The sequence below is a fragment of the Diabrotica virgifera genome, chromosome 9 (genome assembly GCF_917563875.1).
Source record: "Diabrotica virgifera virgifera chromosome 9, PGI_DIABVI_V3a".
Taxonomy (NCBI): Eukaryota; Metazoa; Arthropoda; class Insecta; order Coleoptera; family Chrysomelidae; genus Diabrotica; species Diabrotica virgifera.
Genome location: NC_065451.1, coordinates 178,265,963 through 178,289,603, shown reverse-complemented (window position 1 = coordinate 178,289,603; position 23,641 = coordinate 178,265,963). Strand labels below are relative to the sequence as shown.

Genomic DNA, 23,641 nt, shown 5'->3' with positions numbered 1-23,641 from the left:
CTCATAAGCGATTAATTTAGACTCTTAAAAAATAATATTTTTGAATAAAACATGCCAAAAATTCTCATAGGGAGCTGATAGAAGAATGCTTCAAATTTAATTTAGGCTCTTCGTGATTTCAAAAATAATGTTTTTTATTTATGTTTTTGAGCATTGAAAATCGTAATTTTTCGTTGTTTTCAATATTAAATTGTTTATAACTTAAAAACGTTCAAACGTACAAAATGTTCGTTGTTTTCAGAATGAAATTGTTTACAACTTTAGAGAAGGATTTTAAAGAACATTTTTTGTTAAATAAATGAAGCAATAACTCCGAAATTGCTGCATTTCGGTATGGGGAATATTACATAAAAAATAATCAGTCTTTTTTAAGGACTTCAAAACGCAAAAAATATGCAGGGTGTCCTATTTGAAATAAGAAAGTTCATTAGATTTTCAGAAAAACGGAAGATCTGCCAACAATGTAAATACCACCATAATATCGGCCGTATCACAAGACCTTTACACACCAAAATTTATAAAAATCGTGGAAGCCGTTTCTAAGACAATTGAGGCGATCTATACATAAAACTCACTCTGTATATTCATTTTTCATCTGTTTTAATACATCTATAACTTCCTCGTTAGTAATTTTGGTAGTATTTCAGATCCTACATTTAATATTTCCATACCGTAGTTTTCTGGTTTTGCTACACTGAATGAGTAGGTATAATTCTGTATAAATAGTAATCTTCAACAATATTTTTTATTATTTTTGTCGTTTTAGTGATTCCATTTTTATCTTTTCTCTGGTGTATTTCTGTCGGTCTTTACTACTTATTTAGAGTTTTTAACACTTTCAAACTCTTGTTTTTCTCTATAATATTTTCGATTTGTTCGGTGTTGTTGTCCCTGATGTCTTGTCTTGTCTTATTCTTTTTCTTATTGCCTTATTAAGTTTCTTATATTCTGGTGAATTTCGGTCCATGCAACTTCTGTCCTTAATCGTCTGTTGTGTTTCTGTCTTTAATTTATTATTTTTCATAAATTTGTTGATTTTTCCTAAAATTGTATTAGTGCTTTGGGGGGCCGCACAAAAAGTTGCAAAGGGCCGCATGCGGCACGCGGGCCGCTGGTTGCCGACCCCTGCTCTAGGACATACAAGTCTATATAATACACTGCCCGCCAAAATTAACGCATACTTCTGAAATTATAATTTCAGTTGTAATGAAAAAAATTTTGTTTGTTCTTTTATGCTTTAAGTTTGCTTTTAGAACATCTAAAATAAAAAACTTTTCTTTTCTACAAAAAATGTATTGAAATAAACAATATAACATCATAAATCTAAACTTCTAGACAAACATATATGATCTAAATAAACATTTATGATCTAAATAAACTAACATCATAAATAAATGACGGAATTGCAATTTTTAAAGTGCAAGAAAGTACTAGTAGCGAATATTGCCTCGTCTGGCATTTATTAATGCTTGACAACGATCTTTCATACTGAGTATTGCCGTTTTTATTTCTTCTTGATCAATTTGATCCCAAATTTCAACTAACCACAAAAACAGTTCATCTAATGTGTTTGGTCCATTAGGCAGATATTGTAGTCGCCTACCTATAATCTCCCAAACATGTTCTATTGGGTTGAGGTCAGGACTGCTCGCAGGCCAATCCATGGCAGGAATTCCAACCTCCTGACCATATTGCTGCACAATTCTTAGCCGCCGCGAGGTTTAACCGTAAGCGGAAACCGCCTTCACTGTGCGTAGCATTCCCCAGGCGTTTTGTACACTCTGTTCCCCATGTCATCACAAAAAAGACAGTACCTGGCTTCATCGGTGAACAATATTCTTCCCCAATCGTCATTATTCCAAACATGTTTACGAGCAAAATGCAATTTTTGCTTTCTATGGTGTCTGGGGAATAATGGGCCAGTGGGTGCCCTTCCAGGGCGTAGGTCGTTTTTAGCAAGTGCTCTTCTTATCGTATTTTGGCTGATTCTAAAGTTATAACGATCCAAAAATTCATTTTGTAGAGTTTGCCTTAGTGTACGAAGTGTCAAAAATCGGTCTTAGCTAGGATTTGTAACCCTTCTACGTCCTTGACGGGGTCTTCTTGAGTTTCTTCCAGTAACAGAAAAACGTGTTGACACTCTTGAAATGGTTGACCGAGTGACATTAAAACTTTCAGCGAGTTCTACTTGACTGTATCCTTCTTCGCGAAGAGTAACGATTCTAATAGTCACTTTCTGACAACTTTCGATTTTCTTGCTGCTGGTGGTTCATTTCAAAGGAAAAAACACTTAATAAACTTGAAAAACGCCTTTAAACGTTCAGCTCAACGTATTCCCACCCAACTAAATTCGAATTAAAATGAAGCACAACTAGCATGTTCTTAATTTTTTTGCAGAAAATGATAAAATCTTCAGCGTTTTTTGCCGTTTTTTTTTGGTAAATTTTACAATATACCGGAGGTAACAATAAGATATCACAAAAATCAAAACATTAAAATTATTTGATTTATTAGGGTTTTTCAAATTGTGCGTTAATTTTGGCGAGCACTGTATTTTTTCTTAGTTCGTCCCGTTGTCTTAATGCCCTATAGTCAGATATTTTTTTCCATACCTGAATATTTATATTGTAGTTGGTTTGTATTTTAGGTTATCCCCAAGATGAAGACAAAACGGAAATTATGGAGAGACTCATTGAAGATTCATCTCACAAAGGAAATGACACGAGTCGACACGATGAAGGAAAACCATTAGATCAAACTATGGAACTTGCAACTGGACAAAGACGTTTTAAGTGCAATGTTTGTTTTAAACAGTTTAGACAAGCAAATAATTTGAAAAAACATTCGAGAATCCACACTGGAGAAAAACCATACAAGTGCGAGATTTGTTTTAAGCAATTTAATGTAGCAGGTAATTTGAAAACACATTTGATAGTGCACACTGGAGAAAAACCTCATAAGTGTGAAATTTGTTTTAAACAATTTAGTCGAGCTATTGCTCTAAAACAACATATGAGATTACACACTGGAGAAAAACGTTACAAGTGCGAGATTTGTTTTAAGCAATTTCGTCGAGGAGATTATTTGAAAGGTCATTTGAGAGTGCACACTGGAGAAAAACCTCATAAGTGTGAAATTTGTTTTAAGCAATTTAGTCAAGCGGCTAATTTGAAAACTCATTTGGGTGTGCACACTGGAGAAAATCCTGAAAAGTGTGAGATTTGTTTTAAGCCATTTAGTAACGCATTTCATTTGAAAGAACATTTAAGAGTGCACACTTGTGAAAACCCTTACAAGTGCGAGATTTGTTTTAAGCAATTTAGTCAAGCAGGTCATTTCAAGCAGCATTTGAGAATACATACTGGAGAAAAACCTTATAAGTGCGAGATTTGTTTTAAGCAATTTAGCAAAGCAAGTAGTTTGAAAACACACTTGAGAGTGCATACTGGAGAAAAACCGTACAAGTGCGAGATTTGTTTTAAACAATTTCGTCGAACAGATCATTTGAAAGAACATTTGAGAGTGCACACTAGAGAAGAACCTCATAAATGTGAAATTTGTTTTAAGCGATTTCGTCAAGCAGGTCAATTGAAAAGACATTTGAGAGTGCACACTGGTGAAAAACCTTATAAGTGTGAAATTTGTTTTAAGCAGTTTCGTACTACATGTAAGTTGAAAAGACATTTGAGAGTGCATACTGAAGAAAAGTTTTACCAGTGCAAAGTCTGTTTTAAACAGTTTAGTGGAGCAGCTGCTTTGAACATACATTTGATAGACCACACTGGGAAAAATCCATCATCATCATCATCATAAGTGGCTCGACAATTCGTTGTGGATTTGGCCTGCTCGCAAAGAAGTCGCCACTCCTATCGATTCCTGGCAACTTCCCTCCATCTTCTGACCCCTAGAATCTTTAAATCTTCCACATCATCAATCCATCTTCTTCGTGGTCCTCCCTTAAGTACTTCTTGTGTCGTCTGGTTTTGAAGACTTTAATTTCTTAGCGTATTCGTGTTCTGACATGCTAGCAATGTGCCCAGCCCATCTAAGTCGCTGCACTTTAACGAATTTGACAATGTCTGGATCTGTGTATAACTGATACAGGGCAAAGTTGTATCTTCGACGCCATAGCCCATTTTCATTCACGGCCCCAAAAATCTTTCTAAGAATTTTTCTCTCTTGAAAACACCAAGAAGTCTTTCATCACTTTGAGATAAGGTCCACGTTTCAGCCCCATATATGAAAACCGGTCTTATTAAGGTCTTGTATATATTGAGCTTTACTGCACGTTTTATATTTTTATTTTTTAAATGTTTGTGGAGATCGTGGACAGTTCTGTTTGCTATTGCTATGCGTCTTTTTATTTCGTCGCTTGTCGTGTTTATTGATTTTACCAGCGATCCAAGATATGTGAATTCCCTGACTTTCTCAAAAGTATGATTGTTAATTTGTCTTCTCTGTTGAATATTTCGGGAGTTTTTAGAAATCAACAAATATATTTGGTTTTTTCCTCGTTTACCACAAGTCCTAATTCACTTACCGCGTCCGCAAACCTTGTAAAACACTTCACCATGTCTCTAATACTTCTGCCCACTATATAGTCAGCGAATGCGAGAATTTGCATCAACCTATTAAATAGTTTCATTCACATGAAAAATAGTTCCATTCATTCTAATATTTAATTTTCAGACTGCCTTTTATAAAGAGGAGACACGCGAGCGCGTCTCCGTCTTATTAGACCATTATTAATGTCAAAGAACGTGGAGTTTTCTCCTTGAATTCTAACGCACGAGCTTAGGTACATTTTACATTGTTAGTTGGGTCGACTTAACCAACTAAGTTTGGATTTTAAAGTCTATCATTGCATTATACAGGGTGTCCCGAAAATATTGGTCATAAATTATACCACACATTCTGTGGTCAAAAATAGTTCGATTGAACCTAACTTATTTTAGTACAAATGTGCTCATAAAAAAAGTTACAGCCCTTTGAAGTTACAAAATGAAAATCGATTTTTTTCAATATATCGAAAACTATTAGAGATTTTTTATTGACAATGGACATGTATCGCATTCTTATGGCAGAAACACTTTAAAACAAAATTATAGTGAAATTTTTCCACCCCATAAAAATTTTATGGGGGTTTTGTTCCCTTAAACCCCCCAAACTTTTGTATACGTTCCAATTAATTCATTATTGTGGTACCATTAGTGAAACACGTTTTTAAAATTTTTTTTGCCTCTTAGTATTTTTTCGATAAGCCAGTTTTTATCGAGATGCGGCTTCTTTTTTAATATATTTACATAAAAATTTGATGGGGGTTTAGTTCCTTTAAACCCCCCAAATGTTTGTGTGCGTTCCAATTAAACTATTATTGTGGTACCATTGGTTAAAGAGAGTGTTTTTAAAACTTTTTTGCCTCTTAGTCTTTTTTTGATGAGTCACCTTTTATCGAGATGTGGCTTCTTTTTCAAAATATACGTAAAAATGTAAATTATAAATTTTTCAGATTATAACAGGTCTCTATAGTCAATCATATACAAATATGTGGTGGATTCGACAAATATTCAAAATATCTCGATAAACACTGCCTTATCGAAAAAGTACTAAGAAGCAAAAAAGTTTTAAAATCATTGTGTTTAACTAATGGTGCCACAATAATAATTTAATTGGAATGTACAACAAAGTTAGGGAGGGTTTAAAGAAAGGAACAAAACCCCTAAACATTTTCACTTTAATTTTTTGAAGTTATACTTCTTTACGCGCATATGAGGGTGAATTTTAATAGGATTAAAACCTTTGATCCCGGCGCAGTCACATTAATACTTTGTTCTGATTGGATGTTCAAATGACATGACAAAAATTATCCAATATGGCAGCTGTATCACAGTTGTGGGACTATGGTTTGGTTATGTATGGTGTATGGTTGTTGCGTTTTAAAATTTGTAGGAAGAGAAACAACAAAAAGTTAGTTAATGGTTATACTGCCTTTTTAAATAGTTTTCATATTATATTTTTGGACTTACTAACATAGAAGAGATGATTGTTGGATGTCAATGTGAAAGCCCATCAAACTGTGACTAGTATGAGTGCCGCAAAATTACTGATAAAAAACCTATTAGCTCGAAGCCGTAGAGAACTGTGGATAACAACAATCAACCGGGACGATCTACGATCTAGCTTATTCAAAGCTAAAGAATCTTACACTGGTAAGTGTTTTAAAAATAGTAGATCAAATTTTGTTATGATATTGTCAAATTGTGAAACGTCAAAATATTTATATTTCATTTATTAACATTAATATTAATAATTCAACTTGCGCAATTTTGAAAAATGTGGTTTAAAAGGTTTTTTATTATAATTTTGTGTCTTTGGATTTGTCTTCCTTGGGCGTAAAATAATAAAACATCTATTTTTATATTTCACTTGTCACTGTGATGTGTAAATATGTATATCTGACACGTTAATAGTATGTGCTTTGATGGTCTTGTTGGTAGAGTATTTGACCAGAGATTGAGAATTCGCAAGGTTGCGGGTTCAATTCCTGGACGATTCATACTTTTTTCGTTTTTTTTTTAATATTTGGCATTGTTAAATTTTGGCATTGTTTTGGTTAAATTTTGGTAATTATTGTTAATTTTTTGTATTGTAACTGTTAAGTAGGTATATTTATTTCGTTGAAATTATATTATAATAGAAGTATAACTTCTTACGTGCGTACAAAGTACACACACATTCTTTTTTTTAAGATGTTCCTGCCACAAGAATGCCACATATCCATTTTCAATAAAAATCTCTAAGAGTTTTCGATATATGAAAAAAAAAATCGATTTTCATTTTGTTATTTCAAAGGGCTGTAACTTTTTTCCTGTGCACTATTCAATCAACCTATTTTTGACACCAGAATCTATGGTATAATTTATGACCAATCTTTTCGGGACACCCTGTATAATGCAGTTATTTTAACACTGTCGGGGAAAAACCATACAAGTGTGAAATTTGTTTTAAGCAGTTTATTGGAGAAAGTCATTTGAAAAGAGCACACTGGAGAAAAACCATACCAGTGTGAGATTTGATTTAAGCAATTTAGTGATACAAGTAATTTGAAAACACATTTGAGAGTACACACTGGAGAATAACCTATAATTTTTATAGGTTATAATATGTATATAATATTGTTATACTGAATTCGCTCTGCCGAGATTCGCTTTGACACATTCGGAATAGGAAACATACAACATAAAAATCCATATCTCACACTATTAACTGCTCAAATCAACTTAATCTTTTATTAAAAAAAAATAAGAATTATTAGAAATATCGAGAGTGTGTACTAATCTCATAAAATTTTGTGGAGTTTATTTCTACACAATATTTTTATTTTGCACAATAAATAATTTTTTAATTTGTTGTTAAGCAACTGAACTGAACAGAAAAGAGAAATGACTTTATAATCACCTTAGTGTAGGTGTTAGCATAAGTCTACGAAATTCTGTAAGGCCGTCCGCCCATGGGTCGATCGTAGACACGTCTCGAAGTTCGCGCGTCTTGCTCTTCTTGTACGAACCCTGCGGCCCAAGCGATTTCTCTCCGCACACTAGTCTATTCAGCTTGCTTACATCTTCCAACCAGGAAGAACGCCTTTTTTTATATATCAACCGAAACGACTATTTCAATCTGTGAAAAGTACGGTATTGTTACATTTTTAGTATAATTTGAATACACTGAGCATTATACTGAGGACCTTTTTCTACTTCCATAACGAATTTTATATTTAACACCTAGAACCAGAAGTTCAATGTTTTCAGAATTTTATTTTACAAACAAATATTTCCACAAAACTAGTAGGTAGGACTACAATCAACGAACATAACATGCACAGATCTTTAAATAAAACTACAATTTAATTAAGCGCAAAAAAAAACAACAAAAACGAAGGAAACAAATAAAATAAATTACCTATATGACTGGAAACGTGCGTCTCACTCGAACTTTCTCGTGCGCTACAGATCGCAAGCGACGAGAGTAATACAAGATGAGATTTGCAATCCTAAACGTTCCGTGTATGGAGTTCAATGCCACAACGAAGGAACTTGACTGGCAGGGATGAGAGACCTACGCGACTGGAATCGAGTCGAGTAGTTCGAGCGTCGCCCCATGTGCGGACGGCTTTAGTCAGACTAGTAATGGACCTGACAGTCATATTTTTCAACGAGAAGTTTTGTCATGAAAAGTTCGTTTCAGATCTAATTTTATAAATTACTTATTAAAACCCTAAGAAATAAGTTTAATAAAGTTTTTACAGCCCCGTAATAGTTCTCTTAATCCCCGAACCCATCTAGTATTAAAACAATATATATTTTAAAAATCCACAAGGAAAAAGTTTTCCTGCAGTTGGCTGTACACCATGTAATACAAAAAACAGCAAATTCTGTATAAAAGGTATATTTAAAATCCCTAAAAAGGGCTACATCACAAATACATACCTAGTTTTCGACTGGTTTACCAGTCATCATCATTGCTTACCTAAAATGAATATAACCAGATAAAATAATGCAAAGATTGAAATTTTGACTACGGTTAAAAAAGCTGTCGGTTATACTCACGTAAACGGTTTTTTCACGTTTTTTTTTTAATATATATTTTAGTTTTATAGGAATATAAACTTTGTTATTTCTTTATTTCGAATACTTTCTCTTCCATACACCGATTATAATACTATGCATAGGCGCCATCCCCACCGGCACCTGTAGAATCTGTGCACTGTATATACAGTAAACGCCACCATACTAGACACATGGGAACATTGAGCTGTTACAGTCCTGGACCCTTCACTTGTTGCAATGTTTTTTTTATATCTAATGACGTTTATAATGTCAGAAAATGTATTGACCCAATGATACAAGAAAATGCATAGTGTCATACAGTCTTAAGTACAGTGGTGTACTATCTTTGTCTGTCGTATTAGTGTGAGCCGTGAGCGTATCTACCAAGAGGTGGGAGTAATGGAACGACACAGAGGCAGCTGCCATCATATGCTAGAGAAAGTTAAGCGCCGGTAGAGAGAGATAGATAGACCATCGACCCAAATTGCTCCGCGTTACGCTATTTTTCGGACCTTGCGTAATCTATGGTCGATATCGTATTCAAAGGCTGAGTGTAAATCCGGCATAAAAATTCTTCTTTTTTCAATAAAAAATGAACTGTTTATGAATTTTTGTGTGTAGTGAGCAGTAGGTGTGTCCTGCCCAGAGACGATGCTAGTCATGCCACTCAATGCCATGCATCGGAGTGTAACGCCAATATCAAGTACGGTGGTCTAGCTATCTTTGTCGTGCGAGTGTGAGCGTATCTACCAAGAGGTGGGAGTAATGGAACGACAAAAACGTGTTATATTGGGTTTGTTCCAGCACGACTGAGAACCGTCCATGTAACGATCACAGTCCTGCGCAGTACCATGGAACGTATTTTTTCGTTCCCATGGAACGTTAATTATAGGTTTGTTCCAACACGACCAAGAACCAGATTACCGTTTCGTTACTAGATAATGAACGTTCTATGGGTTCCATGGGAACGAAATAATACGTTCCATGGTACAGCGCAGGACGGTGATCGTCGTGGACCGTCCAAAAGTTCATGTTGGAACAAATAGTAAACTTATATAGTAACGTGATCGTTACATGACGATTCTCAATCGCGTTGGAACAAACCTTATAGGTTTGTTCCAACACGACCAAGAACCGTCACGAAACGGTAACGCTCCTGCGCAGTAAACAAAGTACGTTCCAACAAAAATATGATCGTCATCGGATCGTCCTTCCCACTGTTCCAACAAGAATTGTGATCTTTCTGTGACAGTTTCGTGATGATCATTTCAGTAATCGAGCAAATGCATAATTTGCTGGTTGGATTGACTTAAGGCTGTATGACACTATGCATTTTCTTGTATCATTTCTAATATCGTTTCTGATATGTCAAAAAATGTATAGTGTCATACACAGATACAAGAAACGATATCAGAAACGATACAAGAATTTGTGTCAGGCACAGATTCTTGTACAATAACTGCGCCAATTTCTGCGCAAAGAGCAAAAACGTAAAACCTGCTGGTAAAACTTCTAAATGTCATAATGGCGGCTGAAAATGAGATCATATGATTTATGTCTTGATGAATTTATTTGTGTTTTGTAGGTATTATTTATAAATATTTTATTGATACTTAATATACCGTTTGGTATGGACTACTGTTCTACTAATAACCATATATTTAGAATAACTTTGGGTTTCATATTGCATAATTTTTTAATAGAGGAAAATACAATAGTTCCAATTTGGATCAAACTGAAGATAACTATAATGCAAATATCTTAGCACAAATATCAAAACAAAATAAAAAACACAAATAATCAACAGTCAACGTAAAAATTCTAGTTATTATAACATTAAAATATTTGTTTTTAAAATTTTATAAATTTTATAAAATCCTTAAAATCAGCTGTAGACGCAGTACTACCATACCAATGTAACGTGACAGGGTGACAAACAAAATTTCGACCAATCACGTGTCGAATTTCATACAGTTTTCGATACAAGAACTTGCATAGTGTCATACAGGGCACAAATGTACGTACAAGAAATGATACAAGAAAATGTATACAAGAAACGATATTAGAAATGATACAAGAAAATGCATAGTGCCATACAGCCTTTACGCACTAGGATTTAATTTTTTTAATTTTTTGAGCCTTTGATCGACTAAAAGCACACAAGCTGTCACCAACAAAAATGACAAATATATGATAATGATAGATAAATCAGTATTCGCTCTGAGCGTTAACAAAGTGTCAAAGCAAAATCGACCGACCTGCTCATGGTGGCGGTTTTTTGAAATTTTATCAGGACGCTTTGTGTATGTTTAAATGAGACATTTTAAAAAAATGCCGTGTCACGCTAGTGATATGTATTAACACATTCGCGGACACGCTGTCATTTTATACACGTATTCTTATGGAGTAAATGACTTCATATGCAGTCATGACCGCGAATGTGTTAATATAAACAGAAAATAGAAACGCACTTAATCTGATATAAATTCTTCATTTTCCAATATTGATTATCAGTTTGATTTTGTATACATAACCTCACTATCACAGTTTATGCCAATAAATCTTTATTAACGAAAAAGAAAATATTTTTGTTGCACTATAAATTACAGTATAAATTAATGACTAATGGATTCTAACAATTGTATTCGGTTATTCGCGAGCTCAAGCGAGGGTGCTGCCGCTTATTTGGAACTAGAGGAATTGGGATGAAAATAAACCAATCATCCGTTAACCTATGTATGAACGTCGTTTGAAAGCTTGTCGAATGCGTTTATTTAATAAATAATTTATTTATATTAATTAATTACGTCAATAACAATATTTATTCTAGAAAAATACGATATCCCAATTACATCGGCCATTTTCATGCAACTGCACTGCCACCTATAGTCGATTGAGTTCGCGAATTATCACTACAAAATAAAATATTCCAGTTTAAGAGGATCGGTACGTATTTTCGGCTGCAATGCTATTCAAATGGGGATTCATTTTTTTCGAATCCTGAGAAAACTAATAAGTATTTTTGAAAAATTTAAACGCAGAATGAAAGATTACGTTATTAGCGAGGGCTGAAAGTCCCTGAGAACTTCTATAATGTTTATTTCAATAAACAAATATTATTCAGTGTGATTTTTAATTTCAAATATATCATTCAAAATAAACTTTTTATTTATTCTAAGGGACTTTCGGCCCTCGGTAATAATTTAGTCTTTCATTCTGCGTTTAAATTTTTCAAAAATATTTATTGGTTTTTTCAGGATTCGAAAAAAATGAACACAATGCCGTGGTAATATTTTCCAAATCTATCTTTGTCTTACAACGCACTCAGCCGAATATAATATTGTCAGCATATATTGTCTGTCAGACACTGACAATCAGTGACAATTTTAAATATTTGACATTGCATCGGGAATATGTTGAGTTATTGATTAAATATTATTGATATATAGTGTATTTGATAAATAATTGATTTAAGACGTGAACTTAATAAAAAGTTATTTGTTGTGTATTATTTGTGGAAGATCCAAGCAGAGAATACATCAGGATATTCTGTGATCCAAGTATTTTGTTGTTACAGATGTTCAAAATTGTAAGCGTTCCATAACAATATATTATTAAAAAATCACTTTAACACTTTTTCTCTTTTCTCGATTAAGTATTAGTCTTTGTTGTACAAATAAATTATTACAATCACTGAATACATAGTTAGTGAAAAAATTATCACATTTACTAACTGAATTAATAATTTGCAATTATAAAAATAAAGTTGGATTTATAGTTTGACGTAGCGTAGACGTAGACGCAACGTAGACGTAAGAAACGGACTGGAGACGGAAGAAAATATTATGTCAATTTATAGATCGACGTAGCGGAATTTTTGCGCATGAGTAGAAAGAGTAAACAATGACTTAATTCTAATTCAACAACATAGCCTATAAATTATACGAACAGTAAACAAACTTTGTGTTTATTTATTTATACTTATACTATTATTTATTATAATATTTATCTGTTTTGTGTGTTACATGGATTAGGAAATAAACGAAAGTATGCTCTTTGGTGCCGCATGCCGTGGGATTTCCAACTATTTTGTTTCATTTCCTGGTCTTTAAATGTTTATTGGATTTACCTATCGTATAATATGTGTGGATAACCACGAATTAGGCTAATAAACAACTCATATTTATCTGAAATATTGAAATGACTCTATGATATATTTTTATTAAATTAATAACTTAACATCCATTGTATTAACAAATAATTAACAAAATTCGAATATGTTGACAATCAACTTTTTACACAACACAAGGAATGAGGGGGCGGGGCGGGTCCACTTTGAGTGACAGAACAAAATTCTGCCTTATGATTGGCCAGACGGAAGAAACGCACTGTAAAAGATGAAAGTTGGTCATCTCTTATGTTACGTTACGTTTCTCTTACGTTCCGTCAGGCGCTTGCGTTCATCTATAAACACGAGTACACAAAATTCGGTGTTGATCTTTTCCAGTGCGTCTCCGTTGCGTCTACGTCTACGCTACGTCAAACTATAAATCCAACTTAACAGTTATCCAAGAACATTCAAAACCCATCTCTTTAAATTAATGATGACAGTTTCAAGTAGAATGACATTCTACCCAGATAACACAGTATTTTCCTGGGACATCCCATTAAAGTACTACCAGTGTCCCAATGTTTCCGACCTAGATGGGATGTTCCTAGAATGTTTCTCTTGGTACATAAATATGGTTGTTAAATGTAAACATCAGTGGGATGTCCCTAGAATGTTTCTCTTAAACATGTTTTTCATTACAAAATATACAACTCGCATCTATTTGTGAATAATTGTTAATTGTCCTTAAACTTTATAACAATCGGTCTTAAAATATTGTGACTGACGTATTTGTGTACGCGATATCCTGCTATCCCTGCCCTGCATTAGCTTTGCAAAAAAGAAGATTAGTAGAAAAAGAAGAAGACCTAGTTTGCAAAGGCAAGGTTAGGTTAGAAGTGGAGTACTTTTGACTTTTTGAGTCATGTCGTGTCTTTGTTCTTTTTGGATTTGTAAGTGTTGAGTGTTGTGGCTTTTATAAAGTAAGTATTTATAATGGATAGTCAGGAAAAAAGAAAACTATTAAATAAATATAGTCAGCGCTTTAAACGGCTGAAAAAAGATAACACTTATAACAATTATATTGATATTGAAAAACCGTCTACCAGTACCAGTGGTAATCAGTCTCATTCGTGTACTCCTACTTCTTGTGTCCAAGATAATGAAAGCGAAGTAAATTATCAAAACACATCCGAAAATCACGAGGAAAATGATAATTCCAATAACTGGCAAATAAGCCTCTTTGAAAGTCCACCAAACACATTAAATGAACCGGACGTACCTTTTACAAATCAATTAAGTAATTGATCAAGCAGTCAAGCGAGTCAAGCATAATATAAACCATTGTGCCTTGTCCGATTTATTGGATATTTTGCGAAAAAGTAATCTTGATGTACCCAGGGATGCAAGGACTCTTTTAAAAACACCTCGTGACACTGGTTCAAAGATTAAAATAATAGAGCCAGGGTTTTATTATCATTTTGGGTTAGCTCAGTGTCTCGAAAATTTAATTACAGAATTAAAAAAAATGGTTGCATAAGATGAGTGTTAATTTAGACATTTGTGTAAATGTTGATGGTTTACCCATTTCAAAAAGCTCTGGGAACCAAGTCTGGCGGATTATGGGGTGCATTCAGCAGACGCAATCGCTAACTAATCGATTTGTGATTTACATGCTAAATGTCACAATTTATGTGGCATTCAGCAGAAAATCACTAATCGATTAGTTAGCGATTGTGTCTGCTGAATGCACCCATGGTTAACCTTATGACAAATAAAAATGTTGTTGACATTTGTGGAATTTATCAAGGGAATGAAAAGCCTAATAGTGCAAATGAATTTATGGCAGATTTCGTAAACGAGGCTATTGAATTAATTACTAATGGCTTTGTTTACAACAAAATTAGATATAGTGTGAAAATTGTTTGTTTCATATGTGATGTTCCTGCAAAATCATTTATTAAATGCACTGTGGGTCATACTGGTTACAATTCCTGTTCTAAATGTAATATTAAAGGCACTTATATAGCTCATAGAACTTGCTTTCCAGCATTAGATAGGTTTTGCTTAAGAACAGATGATACGTTTCGCACAAAGAAACAGAAAAACCACCACAATGAGACTTCCATCTTAGAGAACATTCCAGGGTTGGATATGATAAACTCATTTCCACTTGATTATATGCACTTAATTTGCCTGGGTGTTATGAAAAAACTATTAAATCTATGGATTTCAGGAAAACCTACTCATCGTTTACCTTCTCAACAAATAAATAATATGTCAGCAAAATATTTAGAGTTTAAAAAACAAATACCAGCTGAGTTTTCAAGGAAACCGAGGTCTCTCTCTGAAGTTAAAAGATGGAAAGCAACAGAGTTTCGGTTATTTTTATTTTATACAGGTCCATTACTGTTGCTTGAGCAAATTATTTCAAAAGAAATTTATGACAATTTTTTGTGTGTGTGTGTGTGGTTGGGATATTGACTGCGAAACCTAAGGCTTCATTCGCCTAAATGGACAATTTTTTGACTCTTCATGTTTCAGTAATTTTGCTTTCAAAAAACCAAAATGTAAACTATGCCAAACAGTTATTATACCATTTTGTGCAGACATTTTCTTTACTTTATCCTCCTCAGTCCCAGGAAATTTTTTGTTTCTTAATTTCAATTTTTTGGTGTGTTCTATGTTACATTAGGCATCAAGAAAAGAAAAAAAATTACAAAAAAATTTTTTTATGGCGGCCATCTTTAAAATCCAATGTCTCCTATGGGCGACATTGGGTTTTAAAGGAATTTGTGTTTTATGCGTAACATAGCCATGATTTTTTATGAATACATTGGAAATAAATACACAACATTGTTTATATCATTTATTAAGTAATAAAATATGATAAAAAATAGCTGATAGATAATTCACTGGTGTCAGTTCATACACAACCTTGATGCTGTTTCGGTTTTCTTGGAGGCAGAGGAACACCTGACATGTAGAACATTGATTCTGGCTGAGTTAACGCACTTGTCATAGTTCATGGTACAGCTTGAAGCAGTTTCTATTTTCTTGGATGCAAAGGAACACCTGGCATGTAGAACACCTGATTCTAGATGAGTTGGCTGAACATCCTGGCATTCGGCATCTATTCTTCTTGGCTGGTGTTGGGATTTCTGGCAAATGCAAAGTGTGCTTTTTACGGAGCAAGTCTGGAGGGTGGGATACCCTGGGTTGCTTCCGATGAGGGGGTAAGGAACACTCATAATCTGGATCACTATCCTCCGAGCTCTCCTGATGACCATGGGCTAGGAAATATGCATACTCTTCTTTAAAACAGAACAGATCCATAATATCTTTTTTGTGGGTTCCTAAAAGTCGCTGATCTCGTCGATATTCGATCCATGATGCTGAAATTGCGAAGTCAAACAAATGCATGATAACTCTGACTGTCCATTTTCTAGTTCGAGCAGAGATCCTGTAATAACTTATCATTCGGTCTAAGAAGTCAATGCCTCCCATATTGGCATTGTAGACCTTAACTGCCAGAGGCCTGTTGACTTCAATGAATCTCTTTTGTATTTTGCACCATCTTCTACATTTATCGACAGGTTGTGAGCCCTCTCTATTTGACATCAAAATTACGGCTCTGTTATCAAACCATTTTACAACAGACACTTGACCGTCTGATCTTACACTCTCATCAATTGCCCCCCTACCTTCTTTTTTCAAATCAGTATCACTTCTTAGCTTGGAGTTTTTGGGTATTCTTACTTGTTTCAAAGTGCCAGTACCTGTAGCTTCTCTTTCTGAATGTAATAAATCTAAAAGGTGTTCAGAATTGAAATATCTATCCATATAAATTGAAACCCCAGGAGGAAACGTAGTCAGAAGCTTCATCACAGCCTTACCACCAACATCTAGAAGTTTGAAACGTTCATCATGAACTATAGGGTCACCTTTTCCCTGGTAAAAGAAAAAATCTAGTGGCAGTCCATCTGGAGCAGCTACAACAAAATTTTTCAAGCCACATGGATTGGGTTTTGTTTTGATTACTTGTCTGGCTGGGCAATGCCCCCAGAAAGGAATCATTTGTTCATCTATAGCCACTACTTGAGGCTTTGGATTCAGCAAACAACCTGTTTTAACTGACCTGATCAGTGGTTCTACTTTCCAAAACTTGTAGGCGTTCTTTTCTTCATCCGTTACGTCACCATCATACACAATTTTCAGATTCTTTCGAATACAAAAATATTTATCCCTTCGCATGAGGTTACTTATACATTCTGCTTTGGTTTTTCTGGCCCAATACATCCTAATCCGTGGATATCCCATAATAGACATCATCAAACTTGCTGAAAAAAACTTTTTTACATCTTCCACATCATTCAAAAGAACTTTCCCAGTTTTTTCCACATACGTTCTGTTTGTTTGTTCTAAAATAACTTTGAAAATACTCTCAGGAATATACTTGCTAACATATGCATGAGGTTGCAGATTTACAGCATTTATTTCTAAAGGAGTATTATCTGGAGCTGGCAAGCATGGTTCAAAATCTGAGTTTTTTTTCCAGAAGTATCTTTCACTGCTACTCACGGCTTGTGCGACTGGAGTATTGTCTTCGCCAGTTGTAATATTAGAAGCCATCATGTCTGAAGTAGTTGAGGTACCATCCGATATCGTTTCTTCGTCTTCTTCCTCTTCTTCGTCTATTTCCCCAATGTCAGTGGTCTCCTGCTGTGGTAGCCACGTTGGATCTGCATCCAAGTCATCATCATCGCTGATGTCCACCTCACTGTTATCTCCATCAAATCGATCGTCAACATATTCTTGAATTCGCTTGGAATCTGTAAATAACATACGCAAATAGTAAAATGCAGATACATATTGCGAGTTTAAAACTACAGTAAAACCTGTCAGTAACGGTCACTAAAAATGACAGAACTATTGGCCGATATAAAAAGGTGGCCGCTAATACCAGGTTTTGTGGTACACAAATTTTGGTTTGGGGTACTTTGAAATTGGCCGGCTAGTACAGGTGGCCGGTTTTGACAGGTTGCCATTAACAAAGGTTTTACTGTATTTAGTTTATTATTTCCAAATAGTTAACTTGGTTTACACGAAATATTCCAGGTTTAGAACAGCATATAAAAATATTTATATCATAAAAAATTAATCGGTCTATTAGTTTTTATTAGTATTCAGTTTAAAATGTTACTAGAATATTACAGATTTGAAGAAAAAATTCTAATTGTATATTTAAATAATCAAATCCAAACGGTAAAAAAATATATCTAAAATCCCAATGTCTCCATCAGACGACATAACCGTTTCCATGGTAACTGCTTGAAAAATATAAATGGAATGATAATTATCTATTTACAGATGAAAAGACCAAGTCTTCAAGATAAGTGTTCAATCATTGAATGAGAATTTTATGATAAGGAAAAAACAGAAAAAATACTTACAGAAACTTGAACATGGAATTGGCCGTTTGGGACAGTCCGCCATTTTTACTTCTCACTCACAGTTGTCAGATGCGAATGAATGAACTAAAAACTCACTCTAGCAGGTGATGCCACCTTTTGGCTTTCCAGTGTACTACTTTTCAAGGCTGCCTACCTAAACTTTCATCCCAGAAAAAATTTCTAAACAAAGCATGTTTTATGTCGCTTGTAGACGACGCGGGGACTAAGGAGGTTATGGGGAGGAAAATGTTTCTCATAATGTGCATAATTTACTCCACATCCCAAATGATGTGGAAACATTTGGTAGTATTGAAAATTTCAGTTCATTTCCCTTTGAGAACAATATGATATTTTTAAAAAATCTAGTCCGCAAAGGTAATCAACCTCTTCAACAAATAGTTAATAGAATTAGTGAACGAAAAAAATCATTAATACATAATGGAGATAAAGTAAATTTTCCTATTCTTAAGTCAGAACATTCTCGAGGCCCACTCCTTGAAACTTTTGCTAATATATCAGTAAAAATAAAACAATTTCAAAAGATTTATGTTAATGCTTATTATTTATTATCAATAGGTGAAGCTGATAATTGTTGTATGCTTAATGACAGAACCATAGTAATTATCAAAAATATTATAATGTGTAATGATGAAATTAAAATAATTAGTCAAACATTTTCTTGTATAGAAAACTTTTATGTTACACCTTGTGAATCATCAAAATTAAGTATCTTTTTAGTAAGTAGACAGGACATTGAGCTTCAATATTGGAATTTATCACAGATTGCCTGTAAATGTATGATATTAAGTTTCAATGATAAATTTGTTGTATTTCCATTAATACATTCTAATAGAATATAATTCTCATTTTAAATGACCACAAATAGTATATAAGTATCTGGGAAAGTTTTTAATAAGTTTGTTAAAAAATTGTATTCTTTCTAATGGCTTTTTGTATATACATTGTGAAACAATTTTGGATTTGCAAAAAGTACAAAAATTTGGCTTTCCAGTATTGACAGTTTTAAAAACTTTACTCTTTGAAAATATTTAAATTTAAAGGTTTGTCTGTTTTGTAAATAACTACTAAATAGTGAAAAATATTTGTTGATTTCAAAATTTTTTATGCTTAACCTGTTTATCTTACCATTGCAAACTTCAACTAATTAATTCGTTCCCTTTATTACTGATCATAAACTTGATGTTTGGTTTTAATTTTTTAGATGATTATTGACTTGCTAGAAAAAAAGCTCTTATGGCTGAAACTACTAGTGACCTTAATACAGATACAGAGGCGGGTAATAAAAGACATAGAAAGAAGAAAATTATATCCTCTTCTTCTGAATCTGATGAAAATGATGAACCTACGGAACATGCATCAAATAGGAAGCAATTTAAAGTTACTAAAATGCCTACCCCACCAATTTGGACCAACGACATGGCTGAAATGGTAGACGAGTTAACTGTTTCGAACACACCAAGTCAAACAGGCAATAGTTCTACCCCCTGCTTTACCCCTGGTCAAGTTCATCATGATCGTAACATGGGTATGTTGATACTGAATTTCATTTGATATTTATTAATTTATGTTCAAATATGTATTTTAGGTCCAGGTTCGAAAAGCAATTACACCACACCAAAAAGGGCCTTGAAGGAAATACATGAGAATTTGAATAATGTTGGTAAGTTCTTTTATCAAATTTAAACATTAACCGAGTTTTAGACTGTGCTAAAACACTGTACTTTTATCTGTCAGTTTATTAACACACTGATATACTGCTTCTAACAGGTGAATTTAATTTTAGTTGTTACATCACAAAGCACGAGCTGCTGTTGCAATCCACAACTACTGTATAATATACAATCATTACTAATTGAAATTAACTCAAAGTCGAAAATTGTTGTCAGCGAAATATGCAAACTAATGAAGAGTCTACAAATAATATATTGCAAAAATCTGCAATAAAGTTTCCAATGGAAACAAATGAGGATCTGGAACTTTTTGAGAATTTTTTCTCCAGTCCTGAAAATTATTCGGCATTGGTAAATATGTATATATAACTTTCACAAACAATTATTTATGTTAATATTTAAAGCACTTATTGTTATTGAATTTTATTTTACTTTTTCTGTTGCAGATTTTATTTTTTTCCAAACTTGGTGGTAACAATATATACGAATTCATTAGGCGTTGCATCGGGCCCCTTGTAACTGATGGCCTGGCCGAACAATTTTCCTTTACAGGAAACTGGAAGGAAAGGAAAACTGGTTTTTGAAAAATTAAATCTAGCTAAATCTGTACTAGGTAACTATCTCTAGCCCTTTACCTAAGCCCCTAAGAAGTCTTTAAAAATTATCATTTAGAAAAAATTGTTAACAATTTAATTTTAATTTACAGAATATTACTAAATTAATAAAATGTTAGAAAATGTGGTCTTTATTTCATTATGACCACAAAATATTTATTATCTTTTATTAACAATATTCAAATTATTACATCATAATACATAATAATTTTTTTAGAAGCTGGGCAAAAGGCACATGGGATCAATGGGATCACCAGAAAGGAGATTGAAAAAAAAATTGGCGATTGGCTACGAAGAGCCAAAGAAAGAAGATTAAGAACAGAGAAATTGAATGTATAAACATCTTATGTAACATTTTTTACTAGGTATCGGGAAATAAAACATTGTTAAACAAATCATAGCATTGTGTATCAGTTGCTATACAGGGTGTATCAACGATGTGTGGGGGTGAGCGATAGGTGCTTCCCTATTTGAGATAGGAAAAAAGCCTTAAATAAAAGTTGTGGAGATCAGTGAAATCTATGTTACAAAAATATTTACCCTTATACAGGGTGTTGGATAAATGTGTGACAAAGATATGTTTTTTTTTAAATGGAACACCCTATATATTTTTACTTTAAAATCTTTTTAATGAGTTGATTTCAATGGTACTTCACACTTACTATCTATTATTGTGATTAGTTGAGGATCTACAGCTACTGGAAATTGTCAATTTTTCAAATTCAGGTGGCTGTAGTAGCTAAACCAGTAAAAATTTTTAAAAATTTCATGTCCCTTTCCTAACTTTTCAAGTTCTATTGAGTGACATGAAAAATTATTTAATACAGTCATTTAATACAACATGAAAGCCATTTTTCGAAATTTTGGACTGTTTAGCTACTACAGCCACCTGAATTTGAAAAATTGACCATTTCCAGTGGCTGTAGGTCCTCAACTAATCACAATAGATAGAAGTGTGAAGTACCATTGAAATCAGCTCATTGAAAAGATTTTAAAAATATAAAGATATATAGGGTGTTCTATTTAAAAAAACATATCTTTGATAAGTCACACCTTTATCCAACACCCTGTATGAGGGTAAATATTTTTGTAACATAGATTTCAGTGATCTCTACAAACTTTTATTTAAGACATTTTTTCCTATCTCAAATAGGGAAGCACTTATCGCCCACCCACACATCGTTGATACACCCTGTATGTACTTGTTTACCAATGCTTTATACAGGGTCTTCATTTCAAAACTAGACAGTTCAAATATATTTTGATTGTAGTAAAATGTAAAAAAATTAAAAAAACACGTCAAATTTTATATCAAGGGGGACACTTTTTTTTCGTAATTGCAGCATCGATACTTCAACCCTCGAGCAGTAGAGTGAACTCCTGAAATTTATATAGGGAAAGTACCAAGTGTGCCATATTTTTGAAAAGGTAATTATATGGGGAATTCAGCAATACCAATATTGTTGTGTCAAATTCCGATTTAAGCGCCCTCTTGAGGAAAAAATAATCGTTACGTAATTCAAATTGTGACACCTCATTCAAAAGCTATTTCTATTGCTAATTAAATGCAATAAATAATATTATCCTGAAATCATATTTCATAAGTGAAATCACCTAAAATAAACAGACTTAGTAGGATCACACTTTCCAATCTCATTTGATTTCAATTATTAAATATGAATTCAGGATAATTTTATTTATTGCATTTAATTAGCAATAAAAATAGCTTTCAAATGAGGTGTCACAATTTGAATTACGTAACGATTATTTTTTCCCCAAGAGGGCGCTAAAATCGGAATTTGACACAACAATATTGGTATTGCTGAATACCCCATATAATTACCTTTTCAAAAATGTGGCACACTTGGTACTTTCCCTATCTAAATTTCAGGGGTTGTTCACTTCACTGTTCGAGGGTTGAAGTATCGATGCTGCAATTGGGAATAAAAAGTGTCCCCCTGGATATAAAATTTGATGTTTATTATTTTTTTTTTACATTTTACTACAATCAAAAGATATTTGAACTGTCTAGTTTTGAAATGAAGACCCTGTCATTTCCGATACCTAGAAGAAAATATGTGGCTTAAAGAAAATGTTATTAGTTTTTAAATAAATAGCTCTTTTATTAAGAAATATTGAATTGTTTTATTTGCTCCTATAGCGAATTCACTTCCAGGGTATTTTTAGAAACGTTTCTGAGATGTTCTAAACAAAGTACCCGGAATGTACCTAGTACATCCTATTTCATCTTAGAAACATCCTACCGAGATGTTTGTAGAATGTTGAAAATGATGACATGGCTGTTGCCACAAACATCCTAGGGATGTTTCGAGGGAAATGAGGATGTTGTTAGTATGTTTCTATTGTCCCAGAAGGATGTTTCTGGAATATTTCTGTCATGTTTCTGTGTTATCTGGGTAGTAATGTTTACATATCCATACCAGTGTGAATTTTACTACACGTAATTTGCCGTGTAAAGACAGAAAAAGTAGGGATACACGTAAAATATTTGCGAATTATGTACCCATAGCCTTAACAAAATAATCCCATAAGACTCAATGTTAAAACGTCCTTACAAAATCTGACAGCGTGTCACGTGACTAAAGGTCCCGTCTCACCATCAAATAATTGACAGTTATTTGATCAAACTTGACAGTTAGTATGTATAGTTTGTGTCAAGGCCGCGTCTCACCATCAAATAATTTGATCAAACAGTTTGAGCAAACTCCGGAAGTACGTCAAAGTGACGTCACAATTGCAGTTTTTTTGAAATTCTACAAATCTGTGCTCTCACTATCAGTCTAGTTTGATCAAATTTTTTGTATTGTGTTGTCTAACTTGTTTGTACTTTATTTAAAATTAAAATTTTTCATTATTATCCACAATGAACACTCAGGATGTGACGTCACTAACTGTCACTTTGTGTCACTAACTGTCAAGTTTGATCAAATTGTTTGATGGTGGGACGCGGCCTTCACTAGTCAAGTTTGATCAAATAACTGTCAATTATTTGATGGTGAGACGGGGCCTTAAGTAGAGGGGAGACGCACGGAGCCAATAGTTTATTCAAATATATTTATATTCAAATATAGTTATCAGTCAGATAACCGTTCCAACATCGGTTTCCAAATTACCGTCATGGGACGATAACAGGGCGATACAATTACGA

The 23,641-nt window shown here is 33.6% G+C and overlaps 2 protein-coding genes across 3 annotated transcripts in view; both read left to right on the top strand.

Annotated features, from left to right (window-relative positions):
* Positions 1-23,641, top strand: part of LOC126892013 (zinc finger protein 227-like) — a 100,112-nt gene that overhangs the window by 60,841 nt on the left and 15,630 nt on the right. The gene's annotated exons all lie outside the window — the stretch shown is intronic.
* LOC126892019 (uncharacterized) lies at positions 13,610-22,607 on the top strand. Of its 2 annotated transcripts, XM_050661438.1 has the most exons (6): positions 13,610-13,697; positions 19,390-19,713; positions 19,774-19,848; positions 19,972-20,209; positions 20,305-20,471; positions 20,690-22,607. In XM_050661438.1, the coding sequence occupies exons 2-4, from the start codon at positions 19,422-19,424 to the stop codon at positions 20,130-20,132; spliced, it is 528 nt and encodes a 175-aa protein (XP_050517395.1). In that variant the 5' UTR covers positions 13,610-13,697; positions 19,390-19,421; the 3' UTR covers positions 20,133-20,209; positions 20,305-20,471; positions 20,690-22,607. The 2 variants fall into 2 exon arrangements, with proteins under 2 accessions (XP_050517395.1, XP_050517396.1); XM_050661439.1 differs by lacking the exon at positions 19,972-20,209.